Here is a 26,464-nt window from a genome sequence, read left to right as displayed (position 1 = left end):
CATTACAAAATTAGTAGACCTTTGGCTATGAGACCTCTTGAGAATTAAGAGGTGGAAAAGCACATCAAGAAAAGCAACTGGGAAACACAGCAACTCAGAAATGCCTAACACAAGCCTGACTCACAAGTTTCTTTAAACACAAACATTAGCATAAAGAATTGCTGGACTTTTTGTCCTTGTTTGCAAGGGCTGCAATATATTTCTTTCCAATTCCTGCACAATATGCTTAATCACTAAGAACTGGTCAAAAGCTCAAAATGATTGTTCTTTCCATAATGACTAAATTGGAAATCCATATATTTTCCATTTAATTCTGCAAATCCATTCACATAACTGTAGCAAGAAAAAGTACTGAAAGCAGTAATTATTGGTATTTTAAATGATACTTTCAGTAATAAGTAATAAATTTGACTAGATTCTTTAATGGATTACAGTGAAATCCTTTTAATTCCATATCTCAGGTTGTCTAGAACTAGCGTGAAAAAGGAACTCCTTTACATGGAAGGAATCTGGCATCCAAATCCTGTCAGCATGGAGCTTTATTAAAATTAAAATAAATTCATTATAGATAGGAATTAAGTTTTTAAAGTTTCATTTGAATCATTTTCATGCTCTGAGACATAATTCATAGTTGAGGTCATCCATCAGGATGCAGTTATAAATGGCAATCTCTGTGCTTTCAAACAGGCTGAGCAGATTTCCCATAGATAATAACATGAAATAATCCATGGAAAGTATATCCATTCCAGGCTGCGCTATTTGCTTGGGCTTTTTCATTTGTTTGTTTGTTTCTTAGAATATGCTATGCAACCCAAAGAAACAGAAGAACCTTTACTCTGCCCTCTGTATTCATCATGACCCACTCGCAAAGCTGCTGCCATCAATCAGTGTCATCTCAAACTCTGGACGGTTTGCAGATCCCTTCGCTTTCTTCACCCTAAATATATACACAATATCAATTAAACGTTAGGATTTTGTAAGACATGTACTGCACTACTTCAAGAGGAACCAAACTGCAATCAGAGGTTCATATTCATAGCATTGTTAGGGCTGATTGATTGAAGACAGGGTTAACAGCAGAAGGAGAAACACTATGTTCATTTCCACAAAAGGTGCCTGTAATGATGTACAAGTATGGTTAAAAGTAGGGAGGTTTATATGGTAAAACTTTTCATTTGGTGACTAAGAGCAACCTGTACTGATTACTCAATCAAGACGGACTGGCAGGTACAATTTTCTCTTCGGATAGTAGTATTAGAGTATAAACTGAACCACTCAGGAAATAATTCTACTCAGTATGTGGAAACACATTAAAAAAATCAGTATTCATTCACCAACTGAGTGAAAATTTCCGTTAGATAGGATTCTTTTGTTCTGTGGCCAAGGCATGCCAAAAAAAAAAAAGACAAAAAACAAATAAGCAAAAAGATTATGACTTCAAAAGTTGATATGGGTCAAAACAAGACTGTCGAAGTGACACAATGCCAGTTTTTGATTAGACTTCCTAATGTGACATCAAATTGTTTTTCTTCTAAGAAACAGCACTTCAACAAGGCATGAAATCCTCACAGTTTAGTTTATTAGGAGGCAACAAAGGGATTCAATCTGCTACAAGAAAGTTTCAGCCTATGAGCACAGCAAGCTCAGTATAAAATTGTGTCATATGAATTTTAATGTGACACAAGTATGAAAGATTCCAAAAGAACAAAGGCAGCACAGCCCTGTTCCACGCTACACAAATGACCTATTCTGATCTGAACAGCACACCACATTACAATCAAATTTATTTCAAAGGAGGGTCACACAGGTCAAATGTAATGGCTGCAAGAATGAGGTATTTCCTTTATGTAGTATTAGAGAAAAGCAAAATATCAAACAGCACAGGAATGCCAGAGCACTGAAAAGACATGCATATTTAGGCTGCAGGGAAACAGATGTTTTAATTACAGTTATCCTCATTGACTACAGTTTCTAAGTTTCAAAGATACTTGCGATACCTCAATGAAAAGATCATGTATACATGTCAGATTGTCTACTACATAGGCTTTAATATATATTTAAAATTTCAAAGCACCTTAGAAATGCTTTATACACAGCTCATGCTTTACAAAAGTAAGGAGATAGGCTAAGTGGTCTAACTGGCTGGATGACTCTTCATGGCCTGACACCTCCATGGCAGAAACCATGATCTTCCCAATGGAGGCAGATGTCAGATTACAACAACAACAGAGAGGCTGGTAAAGCTCCTCATTTTGGCAAGCTGACTCTCCAACCCTACATCAAAAGAAGCTACTGTAACAACATAAAGATATCAGAACAATGGGGTCTACTTGAAAATAGTAGACTGGCAGAAAATATACAGAAGCGCATTAAGATGTAAATCCAATGGTAGACGAGCACTTGATAATTATGGTGAAAAAAAGGCAAAAAGTCTTGATGGTCAGGTATCACTAAACAAAAAGTAAGGGCAAATTCTCAGAGTACTTCTTGGCACGTATTCCCATCAAGACTCAGGCCTCGTCTTTGACTTCAGATAACCTTTCTGACCAGAATCACTTATTGATGGCAAAATAGCTCCGAGTCCTGACCACTTGGTTCAGAATGGACGTTTGTCTGTCCTCTGTGACTGGAGACAGCACTCACGCATATGAATCCAATTTGCATGTATGGGGGAGTAGGTAGACACGGTAACAAGTACTTAAAGCAAGGTATAGCCATAGTAAGTCAGAGGTAAACATGTGATAACTTGTAAAAAACCACATTCATAAAGAGTTTCTATTTTACAAAGTACAAAATCAATAAACGGACGCAATCAGAAGACGACTTACAACTTGGGTTTTTGAAAACTAAATTATTGGAAAACTAAATTCTACCAAAAAGTTCACACCAAGTCAAAGGTTGTTGATTTCGGGATTTTCTTTACTAAAATTAAATATGCTATCTGGTTTTGTTCTACGGTATTATGTCACTCAGTTTTACCTGAAACTTCACAGGTTGCATTATACTGAAGTATCTTCTATTTGATTCCCAGCCAGGGCTCCCTCAGTCACAAAACAAGACAGAATAAAAGCTGCTCTGGAAGAATTTCCATAATGAATTGGATACCAGCCTAAAGGTTAGAATTAGTTTTATTACCCAAATCTAGAACTAAAATTGGTATTAGTCACCTCAGCTCTCCAAGTTCTAATCAATCTACTTTTCAGGAGACATCAAAATATTCAAGGAATGTAGACTATTTTGACCAATAAAAAAAAATATCAATGACTTCCAGTGTATAAGAATGAAACATAACCAGCAAAAGATACAATTCTATTTACATATTTCAAAATGATCTTAGCCTTAGTTTCCAGAACCCATAGCTCTCTTCCCTCCTTTCAGTATTTTTTTGAGGTTAAAAATATTCATTTGTTAACAGACATTTATATCCCTGAAAACTGAAGTATTCACCTACATTACGACAGCTCTAGTGTAATTCATTAAGGTTTGGACTTGGAGATAGACATAAGGGAAAAAAATACAAACCTTTAATGTTTCACTTGGTGAATAAAAATTGCATTAATTTAGAAATTCAGTCACCAGAATCCAATTAGCTATGGATATATACACACATATTCATACCTTTCAACCATCACATCTCATTTGAATTTTGATGCTATTTTCTATAAAATATAATCCATTTTACATTGTACTTAATAGATTTATTCAGATGTGCATCCCCATGTCATATTTAAGCTTATACTACCACCTGCCTGAGGCTGTGTAGTCTGAATTGTCACCCCCACACACCTCTTCAGTAGGAGAAAATCCTCCATAGACACTGTATGAACTGTTTCACTGCTGCTTAGTGTAGAAGTATGATAATCATTCCGACCATGAATAATAGCCACTCCAAAAAAATGCAGTTATACATCCCCCCAAAAAAAAATCAGATTAATGTCTTCAAAACAAGATATTCAAGCTACTTAAGATATGCTGCAATGAAATACCACTCTCTTCACAATTTCATTTTCACAAGGCAGCAAGTATCATCCAAGATTACTGTAATATGAACTCTTCATTAGTTGCATATACACTATACACATAGGTATATAAAAGTATTCACTTTTATATTTTTCTCATACTATATGTATGCATATACATAAATTCACACTTAAAGGACTCTGAGATACCTTCAAATACAGATTTGCAAATCAAATAGATCAACTCTTCCTCCAACTACCAACATCAAGGTGATGCGATACCATCATCTCACTGCTTTGTGTTGGGCCCATCTAATAACACTACTGAGCTGGGAAAAAACTGATGAGCAAAGGTTAAGCAGAGGACTGCAGAAACAAACTAAGGCTTAGAAATTGCTTCTTCAGACTGACTAATGCTTGACTGATGCATGGAGAGGCTCTGGGGTTGCAAAATCATTAATAAGAGCATCCATTCTCTTTGGATTTACACCATCTCTCAAACATTTGGAGTTGGTGCTATTAAAGGATTCGGACCAAACTCTCGGTGCTCTTTTGGAATTAACGTCTCTGCCAAGGCAGCAAAGTGCTCCAAAGGTCATTTAATGATTAGTCTCCCACCATCCTGCACACTGTGTCTGCAAGCAAAGCACAGCATCTGGGGGGAAGGGAGAAGAGAGGAGGAGGAGGAGATAAATATTAGCACTGTGATAAGCTCGCAGAGCACGACTTGGAGCAGGGCAGATTTCACCCGGCCCCTGCTCTGTTAGGTTTCGGGGGAAGTAGGAGGGAGGCTGCCCACCTTCCTGGAGGGGAGACCACTTTTCTGCACACCCAGAGAAAAAAACCAAGGTGAACCCAGGAAGAACCTCAGCCCTCCTCCCAGCCAGGTTTAGTCTCCAGCTCACAGGGACCCTGGTCTTTTGGGATTATTGGAAACATCAGTAGCTGTGCAAACCAGCAGAGGCCTTGGGGCTTCCAGCTCCCCTGAGCCTTCTCGTCCTCACATACACAAAAGGTAGCAGAAAGCCCAAACTGATGAGCGTCTGAAGTTTAGGAAATCCTGGCCCCTGCGTGCACTCTGCTCCAACTTCATTGTCTTTTCAACGCTTGCTGTACCCCATCAGGGAAAGTGCCCATGGCCAATCTGATAACACGGTGTTATCTTCGGCCTCGCAGAGCATCCCGGGCCACTCTCAGCTAAGAGGCCGCCTCTAATTTTGATCACAGTCAGCCTCTGCATCTGCCTTTCGGTCCATGTGGCTGTCACCCCCTTCCCTCCCTGCCTGCCCCCCCGGCCCGCTGCAAGCTCCCCTTCCCTAGCCCCCCACGCCCTCGGGCACCAGCCCCCCCCCCCCCCCGGCTTTTCTGTTACTAGCGGGCTGCTCTGGTACCAGCCTCCAATATTTTCAGACCTTGCCCCAATTGATGACATCCCTTTCCCAAAACGGGAGAGGGAGGGGGAGAGGGAGAGAGGGAGGGAGGGAGGGAGGGAGGATCTGTGCACAAAGTTTTCACAGACCCTGCCTGCGCCTTCCGTCCCCCACCCAAGCCGCTGCCGGAGCCAGCAAGACGAGGGGCAGGCGGGGGGTGGGTGTCTGCCCCGGCCTGGGCTGTGGGACTCGGGGCGGACGGAGGGACGGGGCGAAGCTTTCCGCGGACAGTGACCCTGGCAGGCGCTGGCTGAGAAAGAAGGGAGGAGCGGCGCCTTCCCGGAGAGGGAGAGGGGAGAAGCCGGCTCTTTCCGAGGTGCAATGGCAGCGCATCCCCACCGACCCCTATCGAGAAGGGAGCAAAGTCCGAGCAGCGGCAGCAGCAGGTCGCCGCACCCCGCGCTGGCGGCCCCGGCCCGGGGCACCGCCGCCCCCCACGCCGGCGAGGCGGCCGCCAGCGCCTCGCCCCCCAGGGCCGGCGAAGGGAAAGCTCACTCACCCCCAGCTTCCTGCTGCGGATTTTCACGTAGCCCTGCTTGACTATATCGTTAAAGTTGGAGGCCATGGCCAGCGCTGCCTGCTTCCTCCCCTCCGCGCCCGGAGTCGTCGTCGTCGTCGTCCTCCTCCTCCTCCTCCGCCGCCGCCTCCTCCTCCTCCTCCTCCTCCTCCTCCTCCCCCGGGCCCTCCCGGGTGCCGCCGGCCGCCGGCTCCCGAGGCGCCTCTGGCATCCAGGCAGCGGCAGGCGCCGCGCTCCGCTCCGCCCGCTCCGCGCCGCGCTCCGCTCCGCGCCGCCCCGAGGGGCGGGTGGCGGCCGCCCGCTCCGCTCCTCCGCTGGCCCCTCGCTTCCCCCGCACCGCCGGCCCCGCTCCGCTCCGCACCGCACCGCACCGCTCCGCCCGGCGGCGGCTCCGCGGCTGCCCGCGCCTACGGCCGGGGAGGCGGGCGGGGCGGCGGGCGGAGCGGAGCAGGGACACCGCCCCCGGCGCCGCGACCGCGGAGCCCGCCTCCAGCGCCGGCCCTGCCCGCCGTCGGGGGTCGGGGCCGCCCGGGCTGGCGTCCTCGGGGCGGCGACGCGGGTCTCCTGAGCCCGGTGGGGGGTGAGCCCCCCCCCCCCCCCGCCGCCCCCGGGCATGACGTAGAGCTGAGGCCAGGTGCTCTCCTCGGCCTTGGCGATTTTGCCCGGTTTTCTCCAGGCTGACAGATCGCCGTGGCCGTGGCCGCGGCCGCGGCATCCCCCGCTCGGGTGACAGGTCCCTTCGGACGCACGGCCCAGGAGGGCATCTTTCTACGGGAAGCCGCGTAGACGCCCAACGCCAAACACTGAAATACTGTGTCAATACAACTAACTCAATGAAACAAACATCTAAACTACGAAAGTAAAAAAAAAAAAAAAGGCAAAAGTCCATCCGAACCTGAAAAACGAGGTGTCACACATAGCCATTCTGTGCCCTCCACAGTGACGGCCCAGTCTTAAATTAATTACAGTGCTCCTTGAGGTGGATCTAGCAAAAAGAATGACTTCTGAAAAAAACCATAATGTTTAGCAGAGATCAGGAAGAAGAAAAAAAATTGAATTGCTCGTGTTTGCTTTAGCTGTATGCAAAACAGGGATGGATAAGTAAGAACCTGAACTGCTTGAGAAAGAAAAACTGCAAATGTATGGGACTGACAAGAGAGCGCATTACTATTGTGCTATAAAAATGTACTTCATAAACGCTTTCAGTGAAAAAAGTTCGATTTTTATGATAAGCTTAATAAAAGCTTCATAAGCTCTTTTCCTAGATACCCACTTTCTACTGCACCATTGCCCTGAAGTTTTATGTATCAGGAATTTGCAGCATACAGTGTGCTATAGGCTGGGGCAATGAAACATATTTCTACAGGTGAAAGCTTGTCAGATTTATTTCAGATTTTCAAAATTGATAGACAATATTCTTAGCAAACGGATTACGAAGTTTGTTATGACTTAGTTGTTTTTGCATATCCAACCTTCTGCAAATTAGACTTTCTCTGTAAAACTCTTCTGAACTTACATCTAGAGATTAATCTTGCGGCAAATAGGAAAGATGCAATCTAGAAAATTGATTACAGTGCTTGGGTGATGGAATTATAAGGAAAAGCTTTGTAACTTCATCTATGTAACTGTATAGGGGAAATGGGAGAATAAAGAAATCTTGATGTTTCTGATTTCCAAAAAGATTTTTAACTGTGCTGAAAGTATTTTTGCTAGCCCACCATAAACCAGGTATAGAATCTCATTTAAATAAATAAAAATAACCAACCCAGAATATTAATATTATGATCTAAAGATTCTTGCATCTTCATTGACTGCTGTACGCTTTGCATCCAAGTCTAACAAGTGTGAAAATTATGATACTAGGCCAAGAAAATTCTCTTTCCTCAGAATAGCCCTTATTATTTCATTTGTTCTGAATTTTTGGCCAGAGTCAATTAGTAAGTGGTGAAGCAGATGAAAGTTTACCTGTCCTTTTATTTTCTAGCAACTTGATTCCCGATTATATGAATTTTGGAACACCTGCTAGGAGTAAGATTCTGCATTATTTTTATCCAAGTAAAAACATCTATATAATTATGCAATTGTTTATAAAAGATATGATCATAAAAAGGAATAGAGAAAAATACTTAGCCTATATACAGTTGTGGCTTCCTAGGTATTTCTAGCGTAATGTCAAAAGGATATTATAAGTGAACTTCTACTTTGGGCAGAATATGACTTCTTCCTTAATTTCTGTTTTAATGATATGTCAAATCAGAATATTCTGTGATGTTAGACAGAAAACTGCGATATGCCTACAAGAGAATTCTTTCAAGACACCTTACAACATATTAAACGTAATCTTTGTTCAAATGAGACTAGCGATTGTTTAAAGTACAGAAAGCTCTTGAAGGATCAAAAAGGAGAGGAATATTTCCTCTCAGTTGCCAACCAGAAAAGTACATAATCCTATTCAATTAACTGACAAAAAGGCGTTTCCCTTACAAATTAACCCTGAAAGATTTGTAAGTTTGTAGACCTGGTTTCACATGCAGTCCCTGCCCCCTTTTCACCACCTCTCAGCTACACAAAAAATTGTCTTGTAGGATCCGGGAAAAATTGTACGTGTCCTCAAATTGAGATAGAAATAATGGTATGATTTTTTTTTTAAAAGATTGTGCTGTATCTCGTACAAAAGGGGCAGCAGTTTCAGAACATACAGCATTCCTGGGCATTTTTTAGTTTTTCAATCTCTGCAGTAAGAGGTAACGATACAGCAGAACTTGTGTCACCTCCCTAACATGCATGTCTTGTCGTCAGAACTGCTGTTTGGAAAATTTCCTACCAGTGAAATTGAAGAAGGTGATACATTCCCAAAGCTAATTAGCCATTTATTCTTTAGTATATTATTTTATCATATAATATGCATGGAAAATGGGTTTGATGGTATAATCATATCTCTATTAGTAATTTTCAACAGGTTTCCCCCACTTATTTATTATTGTTCTTGTATTTTTCTTTAAAATCCATGTATGAATTGCATTATTATTATTTATTTTATTACAATAAAAATGCAATAAGAGATAAGCAAAATATGTGTAAAATACAAAGCATTTTCATTCTACATTCTACAGAGTGTAAACTAGCCAGCCTGGGCTTATAAGATGATCGGTCTGGTATTTATTTTCAGCTGCTTTGGATAGCACCAGTCAGAATGATCAAATATTCATTTGCATATGGGTCCCGTGGGCACCTTGTGGCACAAATGCATAGCAAAGCCACTCTGAATCACAGGAAGACAGCCGAACTCTCTTGTTACTTCCCTGCAAAAATATTATTGTGTTCATAACACATTCGTACATTATATTTGCTGTGAAAGTCACAACTTATGAAGGAAGATTCCCCAAAGCAGTCACCCTGAATGCTTTACCCCGTTTTTCTTCAGAAATCTCAGGAAGGCAAATGTTCTCAGAAACTCAAGAGGTACCAATTCAATGGAGCCAAAAGGAGGAGGCAGGAAAGACATAGTATGATTCCTTCTGAAAAACACATTGCCGTGAACTAACACCTTATATATTTTGTAAAAGATTATTTCTGGTACACCTGTTGGTGTGAAATCATCATTTGGAAAGGGAAATGATGCAGCAGGTAATCAAGTCACAAATTATTTCAAGCAGAGAAGTTAATTTCTAATCTACCCAACATAAGGTCAATCAAATCTAATGCTATTTTGGACAGACAATATGTATTGCCATATACTTCTGTCAGAAAGTAATTCGTTTAAATGAAATTATCTTCACTTGTGCAAAATGAACAAATTTTGGCAGTATATATTTTAAATCTGACTATATATATCCCCCGTGAATTCATGAATGATTCTGCAATAACAGTTAACACCAGTGTTTGAAGTTTCCAGCCAGGAAGGACTTTCACCACACTTGCCAAAGAGGAGCACAGAGAGCTCCCTCTCTCAGTTTAGAGCAAAGGAGGCTGTGTTTCTCCCTTTTCTTCCCTGACCAAATACCAGCTCAGTCTAAAGGAGAACCTCTGGTTAAAAGTTTATCAGGGAACTGGCAGTTAGTATTTAATCAAGACATCTGATAAAAAACATGTTCTCACCTAAAGCTGTTTCCAATCTAAAATAAACAGTAATTTTTATTATTATAATAGAAATTTGCATAGGCAATGCCAAGAAAGAAACATTAGCTAATGCATTATTGATGTGTTGAAAGCCTACCTTCAGCTAGGCTTCAGACAATTATTTTGCTCCAACCTATAAATCACATACTAACCAGAGTCCTTTGTGAACTAGCATGAAGCATAAATCACCTACATAGACAATATTAAAAACCCTATTGTTTTCCATGGGCACTGTGAAAAGCAAAACCATTACTTCCTGCATGAAACTGCATGCATATTCATTACTGGCTTACTATCCAGACCCATAGTGCATATTCCTTCATCCCCCAAATATAGGGTAGACAGATAGGCTAACATCTTACCCTGTTGTTTCTGACCTGTGTCAGAAAGGTAAATTTTTAAAAAAGTGACATCTCCTGTTTTGTAGGGTGATATATTACAACTGATAGTTTAGCCTGTTTCTCAAGATCAGAAAAAGGAATATTGTCACCCCTGCCTTTCTATCAGAGAGCTAGCGAGAGTCAAATCTCTGCTCCTCTGAGACCCTGCCTTTTGACACAAATCAGAATTCATGTGCTTTTTTTATTTGTCCCAAAACAAGAAATACCATGGGCATGGTTGGGGCCCCAGTAACTGCGTTGGCAAACTAACTTTGTCCTGACAGATGTGCTGTCTCAGAGGTAACTACACCAGCCTGAGGCATTACTTTCCCCAGATGTCTGCCTCAGTCTGGTTTTGGAGAGCAATGCCCTGTAGCAGGGATATTAGAAGTATATGTACAGTGGCTTTATCATAAGGGTCTTAGGCTGGTATGTTTGACTATGAAGCGCAATATCCAAGGGCAAGATACTTCGCTTCTGCTTATGGGGGAATAATGTTTTGAATTAAGGCAGCTAAATCTTAGAGAACCTATTAAGCCTAATCCCCTTGCAAAAAATATAGCTATAAAACCAATAATTTTCTGACTGGCTTCTGCCAATTTCTAGATATGAAACATAGTGAATACCATATAAGCGTTCTATTTAAAATAATATGTTTGGCATTTTACCTACAATACTCAAACAACTGGAGGAAAACTTTTAGGGAATGAAATCACATTTTGTGTAGAAAGTATTATTTTCCATTAAAATTATCTTTAAAGACTCAAAGGTTGAAACTTAGCAAAGTACACTTAAGCTTGAAGACAAACTTCAATTCTGATTCTTCAAAGTTTTCTACCATGGGAAGACCTGTATTAAAAAAATATTCCACCTACTTACCACCTTTCTTCATATTCTTTCCAGTCTATAAATTGTGGGAGTTATCCTCTGTTAATGAAAAGCACTACAGGGGAACAAGAGCTACCAAATTCATTCTAAGCATATTCTATTCCTACAATTCCCTCCCTTCCCACAGGGAAATTATGATATTTGATTGACCTATCTGTTTGTCCACCAGTTAATACCTCTTAGGTAACCTTTAAATCTGGTCTTGTGATAGAGTCTCAAAAAAGAGAAATTTCCTTCCAAACTAAACCATGTGATATTGAGAAAGAGAATGAACATAGGAAAGAGGACTATTCATTTTATGTTTCTTATAATATAAAGACTAAGGTTTTATGAATATGTCTCCAGAAATATGCACAAGGAAAAAAAATGGCCTAAAACCAAGAATGTGATAATGAAGATGTGGGATAGAAATGTTAACTGAAGAACCTTAAGAAGGTGGAGAAAAGGGACTGACTATAACACATGGAGTGTCTTGGTGCCAAATTTCACAAACTAGGAAGCAAAGTCTTCCAAAACACAAGTGGAAGCTAGGACAGTCTGGCTTAGCATAGTTTTGTATTATAGTCGTCCCATCCTTTCCCCTTCTTACCCATTTCCCCGAGGGGAGGAGACAGCAAGAACCTGAGAAAATAGGAGGAAGAGAGATCTGTGTTAAATTTAAAGGAGATTCCAGCTTGACCTAACAGAAAGAGGAGTGGAATCTAGCTGAGATGCTGAGGAACAAAATGTGACTATTGTTAAATATAGCCTTCATCACACATTTTGTTGCCTTTTTTTTTTTCCCCCTGTATTTTTGTAATATTGTTGCAACTCCATGCTCTAAGGAAATTGCAATCTTTTAACCTTAAATTTTGTCTATCAGGAAAGCTGACTCTTAGTGGTCATATGCCAACTAATGTATTTCATTATTACAGCTGTGGTGAGCCTATCCTTAAGACACAGGAACTCCAATGTTTTAATATCCAGCTTCCACCCATATTGCTCCAAAATATCCAAACAGAAACATGTACTTCCACTTGTATTGTCTAGACTAGCTGGGAGTTGCCACTGTGGAGATCTGAGGGAAAGAAATAACAAGAGTTAGGTAGGAAAGCTTCGGATGTGCAGGAAGATACTGGGAAACATGTCTAAGTAGGGACCATCCTTGAGAAACTTGCTCAGGACCCTAGTGAAGCTTGACACAGCCTAGCGGACAACCCAGTCTGGTGAGAATGAAAAAAAATGAAAGGTGGGTAGTAGCTTAGAAATTCTGTGAAAACTGTTGTCAGGTAAAGAACAAAGACTGCAACTAGTCCTATCAGTAAGGGAAGCCAAGAAAATTTCAACTATCACATACTCAGCATTGCTGTCATCTTCTGGCCAATCCCCGTGATCACGCTCTGGACTACATAGGGCAAGATTTTCTTTTGTCCAGCTGTTGCAGGAGACAGTGGGTGAGTTGTGGTTACTGAGGCTAGGACATGTAATAGAGGAGAAAAATTAAGAATTCCTAGCAGTCTAGAGTTCATTGTTTTTGCTCACAAAATGGCTTGTTTAAAATCCAGCTGCACTGACAGTGCACCAGCCCCTCACACTGCAAGCTGCCCCTGCAGCCCGAGAAAAGCATCTGGATGCATAACTTTTCTATGAGCTCACAAACGAAATTTATGCCTTCACTATTTCAAATAGTGGCCTTTGTGGATATCAGATATTTCAGAATATAGTAGTACTAATGGTAGTGGAGGAGGTAACTGTCACAAACCCACTGCCTCAGCATCATACCTCACATTATTTACTTTACCACAAAACGTACTGAAGCTTTAGAGAACTGGATGAAGCACCTCTTCCAGGAGAGTGTACAAACCCACTGTTTTACAAACCTTGGATTGAGAACGTCTTGGGGACACCATACCCTAAACTGGTGCATATTCCACAGTTGTGTGGGTGTATCTGGACTGATGCTAGCAAACGGATGTCAAATTTGCAGAGACGTTCTGCGGTTGCTGTCAGTACCTGTAACTTTCACAGGACTAGACTGGGACTCACAGAGTCCCAAACAAGAGTTTGAGCTCATGAGGAGGTCTAACTTTCATGACCTTTTGGGTAGGGTCCAAGAGCTGGGGATTATACTGAATTTTTATAAGCCCTAATGTGACTGTGCCTTCGACTCCAATGAGAAACTCAGCACCAATCTGTTAAAGTCTGCAGGAATCGTGGTTGTAGTCTGCATTTTCCCTGGGCTGACACCGACTTTTTCTACTGTACACGACCCTAGCGATTCCAGCCTGGGTCCTTCATGTGGGCAGGTCGGGAGCAGCAGGAGGAAAAACCTATTTCAGTCCTCACTGCCATGTGCTTTCCACTGGAAGAGGAGTGTCATGTTGCTGTTTTTAATGTGTTACCAAGTCATCATTCCTCACCTTCCATTGCTTGCAATATCAGGTAGAGTAGGCGGTAGGCACTGCTTCAGGGAATGTACAGTGTAAAACATAGATATTCCCCTACTTATCTCCAAACACACGTGTATGATTTTGCAACTTACTTAATCTTACCTGAATACCTTTGCAGAATGCTTCAATATTGACATCACTGACTTTCTGTAAATCTTTAGAAGTAATAAAGGTATTATGTACGTAGCTAATTGCCAATCTCTTAATCTTTTAAGGTTAATACTTAATACTATTTTTTGTAGTTAATGCTTTTTTTTTTTTTTTCCCCCTGTATGGAACAGCTGAAGCTGGAGCTTGAGAAAATAAAAAATGGATAGACTTTTTTTGAAAAAATGGAATAGATGAACATTTTTCTAGGTCAAATAGTTAAAAAAGGACTTTTCAGATGAGATAATTTTTCTCTGAAAAATTGCTCTCATCACATTTGAAAACATTTGTGACCTTTTAGGTTGAATGAGAAAATCTTCTCTAATATTCATTCATTTACCTCTAAATGTACGTGTAAGCATGTGTTCATGCACAAATAAATGTGGGGTCCAAAGTGTAACTTGTAATAGAACTGTTATCTGTTTTCATGCCCTAACAGTGCAATAAAGCTCTTGTGTATGTCTATAAAATGGAGTTAAACATTTTATGAATGTTTAAAAATCATCTGGGAATCCATCAGCATCTGACTTACTTGACTGCATTTTTTTTTTTTTATAGCTTCAATTTAGTTATACAGATCTGGGCACCTAATTCATTCTTTTGTTCCAAAGACAGTAATGTGAAAGGAGTACTTTCCATGAACCTAACAGTTTGGAGCACTAAATGTATTTTCAGACAACTGTAATGATTTGATAGAAATTTCTGAGTTGATCATTTGCTACTGTCAGATATGCTATTACTTGCCGATCATCTTTTATTAGAAGGTAATGTTAGTATTTGCTCTTTCTGCCTGTATTTTTTTAACCACAGATGATCCAGGTTTTACATTTTAAATATGACTGACTATTTTAATCAGGAGCAAGCATTATTATTCATTTCAAAGATGAAATAATTACAATTGTTATATGATATCCAGTAGGTATTGTATTTATTAAAAATTGAGATTTTTCTTTCTCCTTTGAATCTGCAATCTGTGCTCGAAGACCAGCATAAAAATATTTTAATTACTCCTTTTCTGGAAGGCATATTTAGGTGGGAAACATTTATTAATTAAAAAAAAAAGGTACTTTTTTATAATCCCCAGCTTGTTTATTTTAAAAATAATGCATAAGTTTGCTACAAATAAAATACTTCTTTTATCCTCTATGAAGGCCATGCCTGTTTGAAACGACAACCAGCACGATGATGAAGGCAAGGCATCTGCCAAGATTAGAAAGAAGAGGAACTTAAAAACAAGGTTTTTGAATTACATCCCTCATGATCTCAAGAAATGGGTATTAATAGCAGGTATGAGATTGCAGGTGATGTTTTCAGAGGCTGATGGGCAGTAGAGCAACCGTAAATGTGGGTTAACAGTAAGATTACATTACATTGAAGAGATCCCAATTAACTCCATAGTTTTACTGATTCCATTTCTGACTGGAAATCACGTTAAGATTATTAAGGAAAGACATAGGTCTGCCTAAGCAGAAATCAAGAGGCAAATTTAACATTCTCTTTCATTAGAATCAAAACAGTTGTCTACCTTCTGTACTTTAACAGAGCCCAGGAAAAGTAGGGTCATTTGACCCCCAGAAATATCATTTTGGTGACAGCTTTGAAGAAAAACCTTCAAACTCCTTCATTGTATCCTTTATAACTTACTTGCTTTAATATTAATTTTCTAAGGATGTTATATAGTACAGTAGGCTATCAGTTTTACTTGCTACACATGAAAAAATGTATATTAAATGTAGATCAGCTTTGATTGTAATATACAGCTTTACTATTATTACAGCTGTCTTGCATTTCATTTCCAATTAAAACCATATCTAACAAACAATCAAAAAATTTTAACTTTGCCAAAATAGTTTGGTCTTTTTTTCATTTTTAATTTAACCGACAAAGTCACTACTACTCACTACTAGTAGTCTAGTCTAGTCCTCGTTGCAAGCAATACTATAGTTTCTATGCCTGCAACAAAATCCTTTCTAATAAGCAAGCGTCATAGACATCTGAAACTATATTTTCCCCTCTCTGCAAAATGAAAGCTTCTAACTTAGGTCCATGGTAGATAATTGCTAAATGCAGGTTTGGCACACTCTCTTCGTCCTAACACCATCCTCATACTGTCCCACGATCCCAACTAATGAAGAGAAATGGAAAAAGTCTCCTTTTCACTCATACCCTGTTTAAAGGAAGGTGGTTTCATTTACTGCCTGCTAGTAGAAGTGCATTTTTTAAAAAAAGAAGAGTGGAAAAAAAGTATCTTAGATAAGACCAATAGAAGCAGCCAGAGATGAAGAAGACACAACACCCCTAGGAAGTTTCATGACTCCACAGGGAGCTGGGTCACTGCAGAAGTGAGAACTATACAGTCTGTTCTTCAGCATTCTTCTCCTGCTATGAAAACAAACCCAATGAAATTAGGTTTCGGTAAAGAAAGCACACATAATCACATGACACAGGGATGGCAGTTGAAAACCATAAAGATATAAAACCTACTCATGTATCATCAAAAAGATGTATGTTTCCATATGAAGTTTAAAAAAAAAAAAAGGCCACCGTTTCAAAATCTTGCTGGAGAGACGTTTGTTCCTCTTTGAGGAGTGAATGACCGTATGTTTTCATTGCTGGCATTTTCCATTCTAGACCCTTCTAAATCAGGCAATGTCTAACAAACAATCAACAGCTACTGTGGCATTGGTTCAAATCTCTAAAAAAAGGCAACAGAGGATCTCCTCTGATCATTTAAGATCATTGACATATGACGCTAGTCAGGTACTCAGAAAAACTAAGTGGTGAGCCTCAGAGCAACAGAAAAATCGAAGCTTTGTTTGGATGTATTCACAGACTGGTATTAGAGGAAGGAGTCTATTCACACTTTTCTGTTTTCTATACAAGGCACAAACAATATAGGATTTGCAAAGGACTGAATGAGCAGGTCCAACATATGAGCCAACATTTTATTAGTTTTTCTCTGGCCTTGTATGAAGTTTATGCAATAATTTACATATTGCATAAACTGGTTTTCTTCTTTTTATTACAATTTCTTTTATGGTTTCTTCAACTTTTTCCTTGTATTTACCAGTTATATAATGCTTTTACGATCAATCTGCTAATGCATTTTAAACAGCCTATGCGTTTAAGTATATATTTCTATATGTGTATATATTTATATATATTAATACTTTCCTAACAATCATGTCTTACTAGAGCTCAGCTGTACAGCAGCAGGTGAAAATATCTCTATTTGTTCCACCGCGGTTACAAAGCTCTGTAGTGCACTACCCTATCTCCTCCTATTAAAGCTGTGCAGCTGGAGGCCTATTCTGCTCTCACCAGTGTGTGTGCATGCATTTGGTTTTTGAGTGGGTCTAATGTATAACTTACAAAATGTTAATTGCGTTTACATGCCAAAAAATGTGCAGTCCATCATCTATGTCCTATGAGTAGGAAGCTACAGAAGATTTTTACCTCATAAAATTTCCCTTTAGGTTATGGGAGTTTTTTCCCTTGCACATTTGCTTAAGAAATAAACCTATTTTACAAAGATGCTTTCAGAAAAAGGGACCAAACAGGACTTCTTTTAATCTATTGGTAATGGAGGCACTTTTTTCTCAGCTTTTCAATGCTTTTTTATTTGTTAGTTTATTTTTAATGGTGAATGGCACATTCTTTCTTGTGCCAAGACCCGAGTTTAGAAGATCCTTTCCTGAATATTATAACAGTAGCTTATTACAGCTTATATATTCAAAATGTCTAATGCTTTCCAATTTGAAGAAGTTTTTCAAAACTTCCACATTTCTGCTATTTGCTGCAGACTGTGGAACCTGAAGGTAAGAAATCTGTGAAGATGCCAAGACTGTTTTCTCTTTTCATGGAATCACATTCACATTTGACTGAAGGTACAAAGAAACAAAATGTCTCTTCCCTTAACTTCTGTTCCTCAGGAAAAGATCTTGGCTGTGTGCCAAAATCACCCTGGCACATTCCCAGACTAGGTTTATACTACTGCTAAGCAATGTATTAAGCAGCCATATCAAGCTGCCTGGAAGTACCGCATTACTGCAAGAGCAGGAGAAGGAAGAGAATTGGAAGGCGGATTTGGAAATGTCAGAATTCAGATTGATTGTACAGTCCTCAAGCCACCTCTTTTCCTAAGTGCTTGGTAGTACAGCCTTTAGTTACTTGTCATAATACAATTTTTGATAGGAAATTGCTGATTGTCCTTGGACTATGTGCAATTACAGAGCTAGGACTACACAGTGAGTCGTACCTTGTGTTAACTTTCAAACACTTCATTGTGTAACCTGAATAACATGGGGCTGATATAGAGCAAATTAACATAAGCATTGGTTTACATTCGTGTTTTGAGTCAGCCTTTGAAAAGGAACTCAGAACCAGTGCATTAGATATTGATAGTAAATAATTTAAAAATATTATTTAAAAAAAGTTGTATTTTCCCCACTTCTGTTTTTAGTTTTCTTACTCTCTAACACTTTCTCAGTCATATTTTCCATGAAAAATCATTCCAAAAACTTCTGTTCCCATTCTTTTTCCATCTGCAATGACAGAAAAAAAGCCCAATATTAATCTTCCAAAAATCTATAGGTGAAGAAAGTCAACAGGATATTAAAGCATGCACGAGGAATTAGAGAAATTTCTTCTGAGTCCTAGGAAATCCCAAAGAATGGGATTTGGGGAAAAGGTCGAGTCTGTAAAAGCTCCTGTTCACTCTCTTCTGCATCCGTTCTAGATTGCATTTGCCTTTACTTCTGCCTACTTTCAAGGAGAACAAAACATGAACATTAGTTACCCTACTGCATAATTCAATTAAGCATTACTTTGGTATCTTTTTAGCCCATACTGAACTTCTAGTATGAAAGAAGTGACCTCAAATCCTGATTTAAATATGTCGTTGGTCAGTTTAAACATAGAGGAAGGCTGCCTGAATTAACATGAATGACAAAATAGAAGATTTCTTCATATGACTTCTTTTGTATCTCTTGTATGTTATATGTTTTGACTTTAATACTATACAAGCCTTGCACAAAGTGAAAGCCACAGTATAAGTTAATGTAAGCTACACAATAGCACAATAAATCAGAAAAATAGGCATTGACTTTCATGTTCAAGGTTTGAAACTTTTCATTTCTCAATGAACAGTCAGTATCACATAAAAAATTTATAACAGACTTCAGGAATTTTTTTAATAGAAATTTGGCAGACATCTGTGTTCTCTGTTCATGATGTGTATCTGATTTTAAGGTTTGTATTTAGATGCAATATTCATGTATTATGTTAAATTCAGTCTCACTTGTTAGTAGAGATAGTAAAGCAAAAAAAAATTATTACAAGTTTTGATAAAAATAAGTACATTTTCTGATTATTTTAAGATAGAAATCACACTTCAGTGGAAAAGAGTCTCTTAAGAATAACTGCTACTCTTTTCACAACACAAAAAGTTATAACAAAAGAGTTATGACCATCCCTGCCCAAAATCACAAAATTTTGAAAAGAAGTCATCTTTTAAAATATTGCTATATTTTTCTCTTGATCAGCTCCATCAATAACAAGCTGAAATAACAAAATGCTTGTTTCACTTCCATTTTTCAGGTTTCACCCAGATGGACTATGATGTGCTTTTCATGCTCAGAAAGATTGCAATGAAAGCCTGATATTTAAATTCAGTTGGCCCTAATCAACAAAAACAACAATTAAATTCAGGCTCTCCAGACCCAACAGCACAATCCTTGCAGTATGTTGGATAAAACCAGAAATGGTGTTTTATTTTTTTGGTGGTTGGGGTGAGAAAAAGGACAACAATTTGTGAAGTAGCAGGATATAAGTTTATTCATTCAGTTAATTCAGCAACTTGGAGAAGGATTCATTATGACTTTTGTCTGGCACAGCTTAAATTCATAACAGACTGCCAAGTACTGCAAGAATAAGTATTTATAATACAAAAATAAGAGTTGTTATTTTCTTAATCAAAAGAGCTGTACTGTCACTTCTTTACTTAAATGATTGTACATAGATGATACAACTGTACTGGTCTCTTTGAGATTGCAGACACCCTTTCAACGTACCAAAGTAAGCTGCATAAATGATGAAGGATATTAATTCATTCATCTGGAGGTGGGAGAGATCTTGCAGTGTCTTAAATCTAAAACAGTGGAAGAAGTCCTGTAAAGCTCCCTGTTAGTGCCACTTAGGCCTAAGTTGTGGTGGAGCACACTGATTAACTACAAGCACAGAAAAGCTAAGAGCAAGTAGATGAAGAAGACATACGCAAGCTACGATAGAGGCATATCTTCCAGTATTAGAAAGCATTTGGTATATAATGGTAGGAGAACTCGAATGAGTACCATCTTAAGGTGCCCTCAGAGAGCCCCACATTCCCAGTTTGTCAAAGAAATGACAGCTAAATGTCAGTGAGCGCTAAACCTATGTACAATAAACTAGACACACTGAACTGCTGTAGTGCTCTCTGTCAGATGTGACCGCGTCCTGTCTCACCAGGCATTCACCCAAGTAGTGTCAAGGTAGTCAGAGACTCTCAACAGACCAACATGGAACGAGGACTAAGCAGAAATTTTAATAATATTGTTGGTTTTGCACAGACTTCAGCAAAAGCATGCAGTAAGTATACCATTATCTATTAAGTTAGATGGGCATTTTGGGTGATGCGTTTCTTTGTATGGTGATTTGGTTTTGTTTCAAAAACAGACCACGATGCCAGAGGTGTCTGTAACAAGAGGAATGGGCTTTTGCCCATAAGTTGATGACAAAGACTAAAGAAGAAAAAGAATTTGCTTGGAGGAGGAGGAGGTTTACTGGGAGTACTGAATAAAGCTGCTTTCTGAAAGCCAAGTGATTTTCTGAGAGAAGTTGATAAGCCTTGAAAAGTAATTCTCTCTTTCTCATTGGACCATCTCCTGTAACGTTGTTCATGTAACTCGTCTACAGACAAACTATCTGGGAGAAAGGGATTTAATGCGTGCCTATGGGAAAAGAGCAGCTGCAGGTTTTGAGAGAGCAAATGTGGCTGGTGGGCCGACCAGCACAGTCAGAGAAGATGATTGCTTAGAAAGTATACAAGCTACTCATTTTTTGCCTAGGGGGTGGGACAAAAAAAAGGCTGAGAATGCCTTTTCCTTATTAAGTTTGTTTTTTTTTTTTTTAGTTCTGTTTTCACCAGCAGAACTTTGGTACAGGCTCATGTATCACAGCTATGATTCTCTCTTTAGGTATTGTCTATTCCAAGCACATTCTACAAGAAAGCTAAGTCCTGTAGACAGCAAGAGTCTCCACAAGACACTTTCTAGAAGAACCTTGAAGAAAGTTATAGATGGGTAAACTAGAGAGTTATAAAAATAAGTGATTTTTCAGTTCAGAGGCCAAATACAACCAAAAAAGAAAGGGGGGAGGGATAAATCTGCTTTGAGGTGAAATGAATTAGGAAATTGCAATCAAAGGAATGGAATTGCCCAGTTGCACGGCTAGACTGACAAAACTTTGCTGGTTTCACTAGCTTATCCCTCATACGCTGTAGGACCAAGAACAATACAGTTCTAGATGGCGTCTGTTTTACTTAAAGGTAGGATGGGCTTTTCATTTTCCATATAGGTAACCTGTTCATTGACTGATATTGCAAAGACGCCTATTCCTTCTAAAGAGTTTAGGCCATTTTATCCAAATAACTTTGTATGAGGTAAATATGAGAACAAGGAACCTGCAAGCCCTGTTTCTTCCTCATAACTCTTTAAAATATGTGATAAACCACCTTTCTCACAGACTTTCCAATTATATCAATACAAAATGTAACTGCTTCATCTGAAAAAAGTTATAAGAAACCTCATTCTATATTGTCTTATAAATTCAGGATTTAGAACACTCTTATGATAAAGGACACAATTAAACTTTTGTTCTCTTCAGGTGGGAAGACCTACGCATCTACATGTACTTATTCTACAAAGCAAATAGGCCAGTATGGTAAAAGAGCAGGTTAGGCATCGTGCTATTTGTTAAGAGAAAGAGCAGTTTTGAGAATGGACTCTAACTCTAACAAAAAGTGTTTTTTTTGTCTTGGAAAGGTAAACTTTTCTACTCACCTGGCATCCCTAAACCTCTCTCTCATATATGCATCTGTTTTTGAAAGGCCAGAGTTACTTGCCAGTTTCTATCCTAATCAAGAGATAAACTGAGGGCAGCCAGAACTACATATTTAGGTAATTCATTAATACCTCCTAGTTAAGAATAAAATCTCCCCATTTCTGTGCTCAGTCAAGGAAAAGCAACTGCTGTTCTTAACTGCTAAGGGTCCTGTCAGGCTGTGGTAGGTGAATCCAACTGGAAAACCTAAAACATTAACCTGCATGTGAAGAGTGGCAGTAGCTTGGACAAGGCTTTTTTTCCTTTGTGTTTCCCTAAAAATGTTTACCTCTGAGGAGAAAGCAACAATTAAATTTAGTTCCGGGTTTCAAAAGATCTCTGCAGGCAGACAGATTGCCTATTTCTATGTTGACAACACGTCTGACTGATGAAATGGCTAACAGATTACATGTATCCACTGTTGCATATAGACCATACATACAGAAGTGAAAGAAAGGTAGACATGCTGAGCCCTCACAGCAGCCTGAAATAAAATATATAATGAATTCTACCTTAACATTAAGAAGCAGTACAGAAAAAAACCCACAAGTTATAAGGGAAACATCTTAAATTTATCACATTTTGCAGGTACTGAGCCTGGTTTGTTTTGTTGGTTTTTTTAATGCAAGATGAAACTGTATTTTCCTTTCTCAGAAAAAAGTTTTATGCAGCATTTTCTTATAGAATTCAGAAACATATCCTGATGCTAAAAAGTCACAATGGCACACTCTCTGAAATCATCCTATTCACATCCCTGCCTGCTCTATTTATTAAAACTCAATGCATGTTCAACTTTTATCAGCTCACAACGGTGATGTAAAATGAGAACAGTACACTGAGCTACGACTGTAACACTGAATGTATTCAAAGGAGAAAAAGCAAGAGTATGTTACCTTTTGTACAGTCGAACCCTGAAGAGTATCTGCCTCCTCCAGAACTGAGAGCAAAGGAACACCACATGTTTCAAGGGTGCTTCCTACAGCACCATTCATGCCACCAGATTCCATTAAGTACATTTGTAACTCATTCTGTGGAAGAAGGCAAGTCCATAAGATTATTTACAATCATCTTGCTGAAAAATGAATTAATATTTTCGTTTGGACATCATACTCACCTGCAAGATCCATTCCATTCCAAGATTATTATGTAGCCTCTTTACTCAGATCCTCAACCTTCTATTAGAAGCTAAAGTCAGCCATTCCTAGTTAGGAAAGGCATAAAGCATGATGTGAACAAGTAAGATCCAGTCCCATTATACAAATCCAGTTCTTCTTCTTGATCATGTGAGATCTTTCATACAAATGAAAGGATTTTCAACACTGTGTAGCACCACACCACTGACTTTGTTTTGAACATCAGTCATAACCTACTATCATACCAACAACTCTGAATAATTAACTACTCTTACAGTCCCTTAGGAACATTTTACTTTTAGCTTTCCAGCCTCCTGCAGTGTTCATACTGGGCAGTCTCTTTGGTCTGCGTCCACCTCTGCACTCTTCATGCCTAGGGAGCCATAGCACCTGCCTCGTTCCCTGTTGCTAACGCATCTTAAAGATCTCACAGAGGGCCCCTTTTTTTCCATGTAGGAAGCTCAGTCAAACCTACAGCAGACTCAGAAAACCAATAGAGCTGGTCTCTGCTAGTCTTGGAATAAGCAGACCTCAGATCGGATTGTTCTTCATAGATAGCTTCATAAACACATTAAAAACATAAGATATATTTCTCTAAATAGCACATAGCCCTCACACTTAAACTATTGCTAGCCTCCTACTACTGTGCCCTTCAGTGCAACCTTGGAACATATAAAAAAATTCAGAAAATGAGAGAAGTTACTATACACTGATCCCTGATCACTACTAAAGGAAAGGCTGGGTCTTGCAATTGCATGCATATCCTTCGGTCAAATGATCTCTCAAAAGACAGATAACCTCAATGGAAAGGCCGAGAAGAGTTAGTTATGGTCATGCAAAATTAAGTCAAGCCCTTAAAATTCCATTATTCTCTGAGGCAGGAATCTACTAAAAGCAGAGTTAGGAAGTCAGCTACATTGTCCCCCTAAAGTATTCTGTGAGGTGTATTCTGCTTTTTAAAATGACCTTTTCTTTTCATTGCAAAGCACTTAAATGTATAGGTGTATTTCAAGCATGGCAGTGTTGTCCGAGTACTTCCTCATAGATACAAGTCTCCAAACAGGAGTAGGCTACAGAAACTTATTTTTTGCATGTAAATACAATAGCACTGATTAGTACTGTTTCCAAGGTCGGAAAATTGTTATTAATCCCTTTCTGAGGAGCACATGTACTCCATTATCTATCTAACTGCAGCACTAAGACACAACAAGGTATGTTTTATGAAATTGTTAACATATGCCTCCAGAGCTTTGGTAGGTTCAAGACTTCATCCCAGTAAGTGTATTAAGCTCTAAGTAAATCTTCCCTTGAAGTCTCATACTGTTATAAATAGATCTTTCATTTGGTGTCATTTAAATTTTGGAAAGAATATTTCCTTTTTTAAAATATATATTATAACTTTTAAATGGAATAGATACAGTTGTGGAGAGAGCAAATGACAAGTGAAGACATAAATGCCAAATACTTTTTCTATAAATCTTTATTGTTTCTTAATATATTTTATTATTTTTACTCCAAACTATTAGTCCTGTACTTTTCCAACTGCTGAGAGGCTCTGTGTGTTTTTTAAGTTTAGCAGTTATTTTTTTAGGCTAATTTTTTCTCTAAAATTTTGTTAAAATGAAAAAAAGCTTCTGGAATTCGCAGTAAATGTTTTGTCATTGACCTTGAGAGTACCTTGGCAAGCAAGGGATTTCTATGCTTTGCCAAGAAGTAATGGTGATAGCAGAAATTTTGACACAGTTGAAACTACAATAGTTAGTCTACTGTGTTGTTGGTAGCTTGACCTATCAGTATCCCTAATGGCAATATTGTATTTCAGTTGTCAATTGACAAGCATATAATATTGGAAGAACAGGGATTTTAGAGAAACAGCATCACAAGCAGCAGTATGGATTTGTCAAAACCTAATATTCAGAAATCCTTATTTTTCTCGTGTTTCTTACAGCTTTCTGGACAAATAGTGCAGGATGCTTGAAAATGTATTTTTTTCCTAAATTAAGAGAACTTAATATAATCAAGTTTCTTTCAGTACAATTAAATCTTCCAGTCATTTATCTCAGGTATGCTTTAAAATAAATACTGAATTATAAATTAATTATTTTATTTTCCACCAACAGCATTTTTTGTCTCCTTATGGGTATATATTAATCTTATAGAAGAAAAATACAGACTTTTAGAGTGTTAAACTGGAAGAAAACTGCTTTTCAAAATTCTCTGAAGTAATTTGAACAGTGTTAGTCATCTTTTTCAGCCTGAAATCCTTTGCTACAAACAAAATAAAAAGTCTTGAGGCCAAATGTCGTGAGTGACAGGTATTATTTACATTTAAGTAAATTGAACTTGTCTATCACTTCCGTTCCCCTGCCTCTCCGTACAAGGATTAAGGCAGTATGCTTGCAACCCTTAATCACATATTATGTTTGCAAACAGCGTAGGGAAAACTTTTGATGCTGTTAGCCCTTTTGCACGTGCAGATCCAGTCTGCTGAGGACTGATAACGCACCTGCGAGCAGTGCATCAGCACACCTCGCTGTCAGCAGAGCTGAGGTAACCTAGCACTTTCAACGGCCTGGTGGTGTAATGAGCACTTCAGCAGATAAGTGCTGTGGCCATGGCTGCAGAGCTCGTGAATTCATCCGGTGTGGAAAACCTGGATCCCTCCCTGCTCACAGGCTCTGCTTTTTTCCCTGTGGGAAACAGAGGAAGAGGAGACAGCAGATAGCGAACATCCAGGCTTTTTCCCTGACACAGGGAGTGTTCCTACAGCTCAGATGTGGCCGTTACATTTTACATGTTGACACCGTATCTTCTGTTTAAAGAAAGTTTTCAACCAGTCATCAGAGGTTCAAAGAAATTCCCAGTCATGCTCACATATACAGCACAGGGTTATTCTCACCTGCACTAAATACAGAGGAAAATTTTTGTCTGTGAGAACAAACATTTTTAATACTATGCATCTGAAAATGAGTTAAAGAATAAGAACTTAGTTATGTTCCATTTTGTCTTTAATGTTTCATGTGTTTTTTCCCGTAAAAAACAGTAAGTGATAAAGAATCCATGTTGGTATGATAAAAAATTTCTGTAATGCAGTCGTTAACTGTTACATTTTGGCAGCAAGATGCTGTTAATTCAGCCTGTTCTGGTTTCAGGCTATTGAAATAGAAATAAAACAAAATGTATCACATTAACGTGAGAAGCCTTCTATATATATAGCCAGCTATAGCTGACAACTATATGAAGAAAGTGGTCCGGGAAGGAAAGGGAAGGGGTGAATGTGCCCGACATTTAGTAAATTATAAAAAAGGCTACATACTGATGAGGAA

The 26,464-nt window shown here is 39.0% G+C and overlaps 1 protein-coding gene across 1 annotated transcript in view; it reads right to left on the bottom strand.

Annotated features, from left to right (window-relative positions):
- The window catches only part of DOK6 (docking protein 6), a 281,105-nt gene extending 275,113 nt beyond the window's left edge, over nt 1-5,992 (bottom strand). Inside the window, exon 1 of the mRNA XM_076330059.1 lies at nt 5,889-5,992. Coding sequence (XP_076186174.1) covers nt 5,889-5,954 — 66 coding nt within the window. The 5' untranslated portion in view covers nt 5,955-5,992. The remainder of the gene's footprint in view (nt 1-5,888) is intronic.
- Between the last annotated feature and the right edge of the window lie 20,472 nt (nt 5,993-26,464).

Source organism: Aptenodytes patagonicus, chromosome 2 (assembly GCF_965638725.1).
Source record: "Aptenodytes patagonicus chromosome 2, bAptPat1.pri.cur, whole genome shotgun sequence".
Classification (NCBI taxonomy): Eukaryota; Metazoa; Chordata; class Aves; order Sphenisciformes; family Spheniscidae; genus Aptenodytes; species Aptenodytes patagonicus.
Note: the sequence above shows the minus strand (reverse complement) of the source record. Positions and strands in the feature narration are given on the sequence as shown.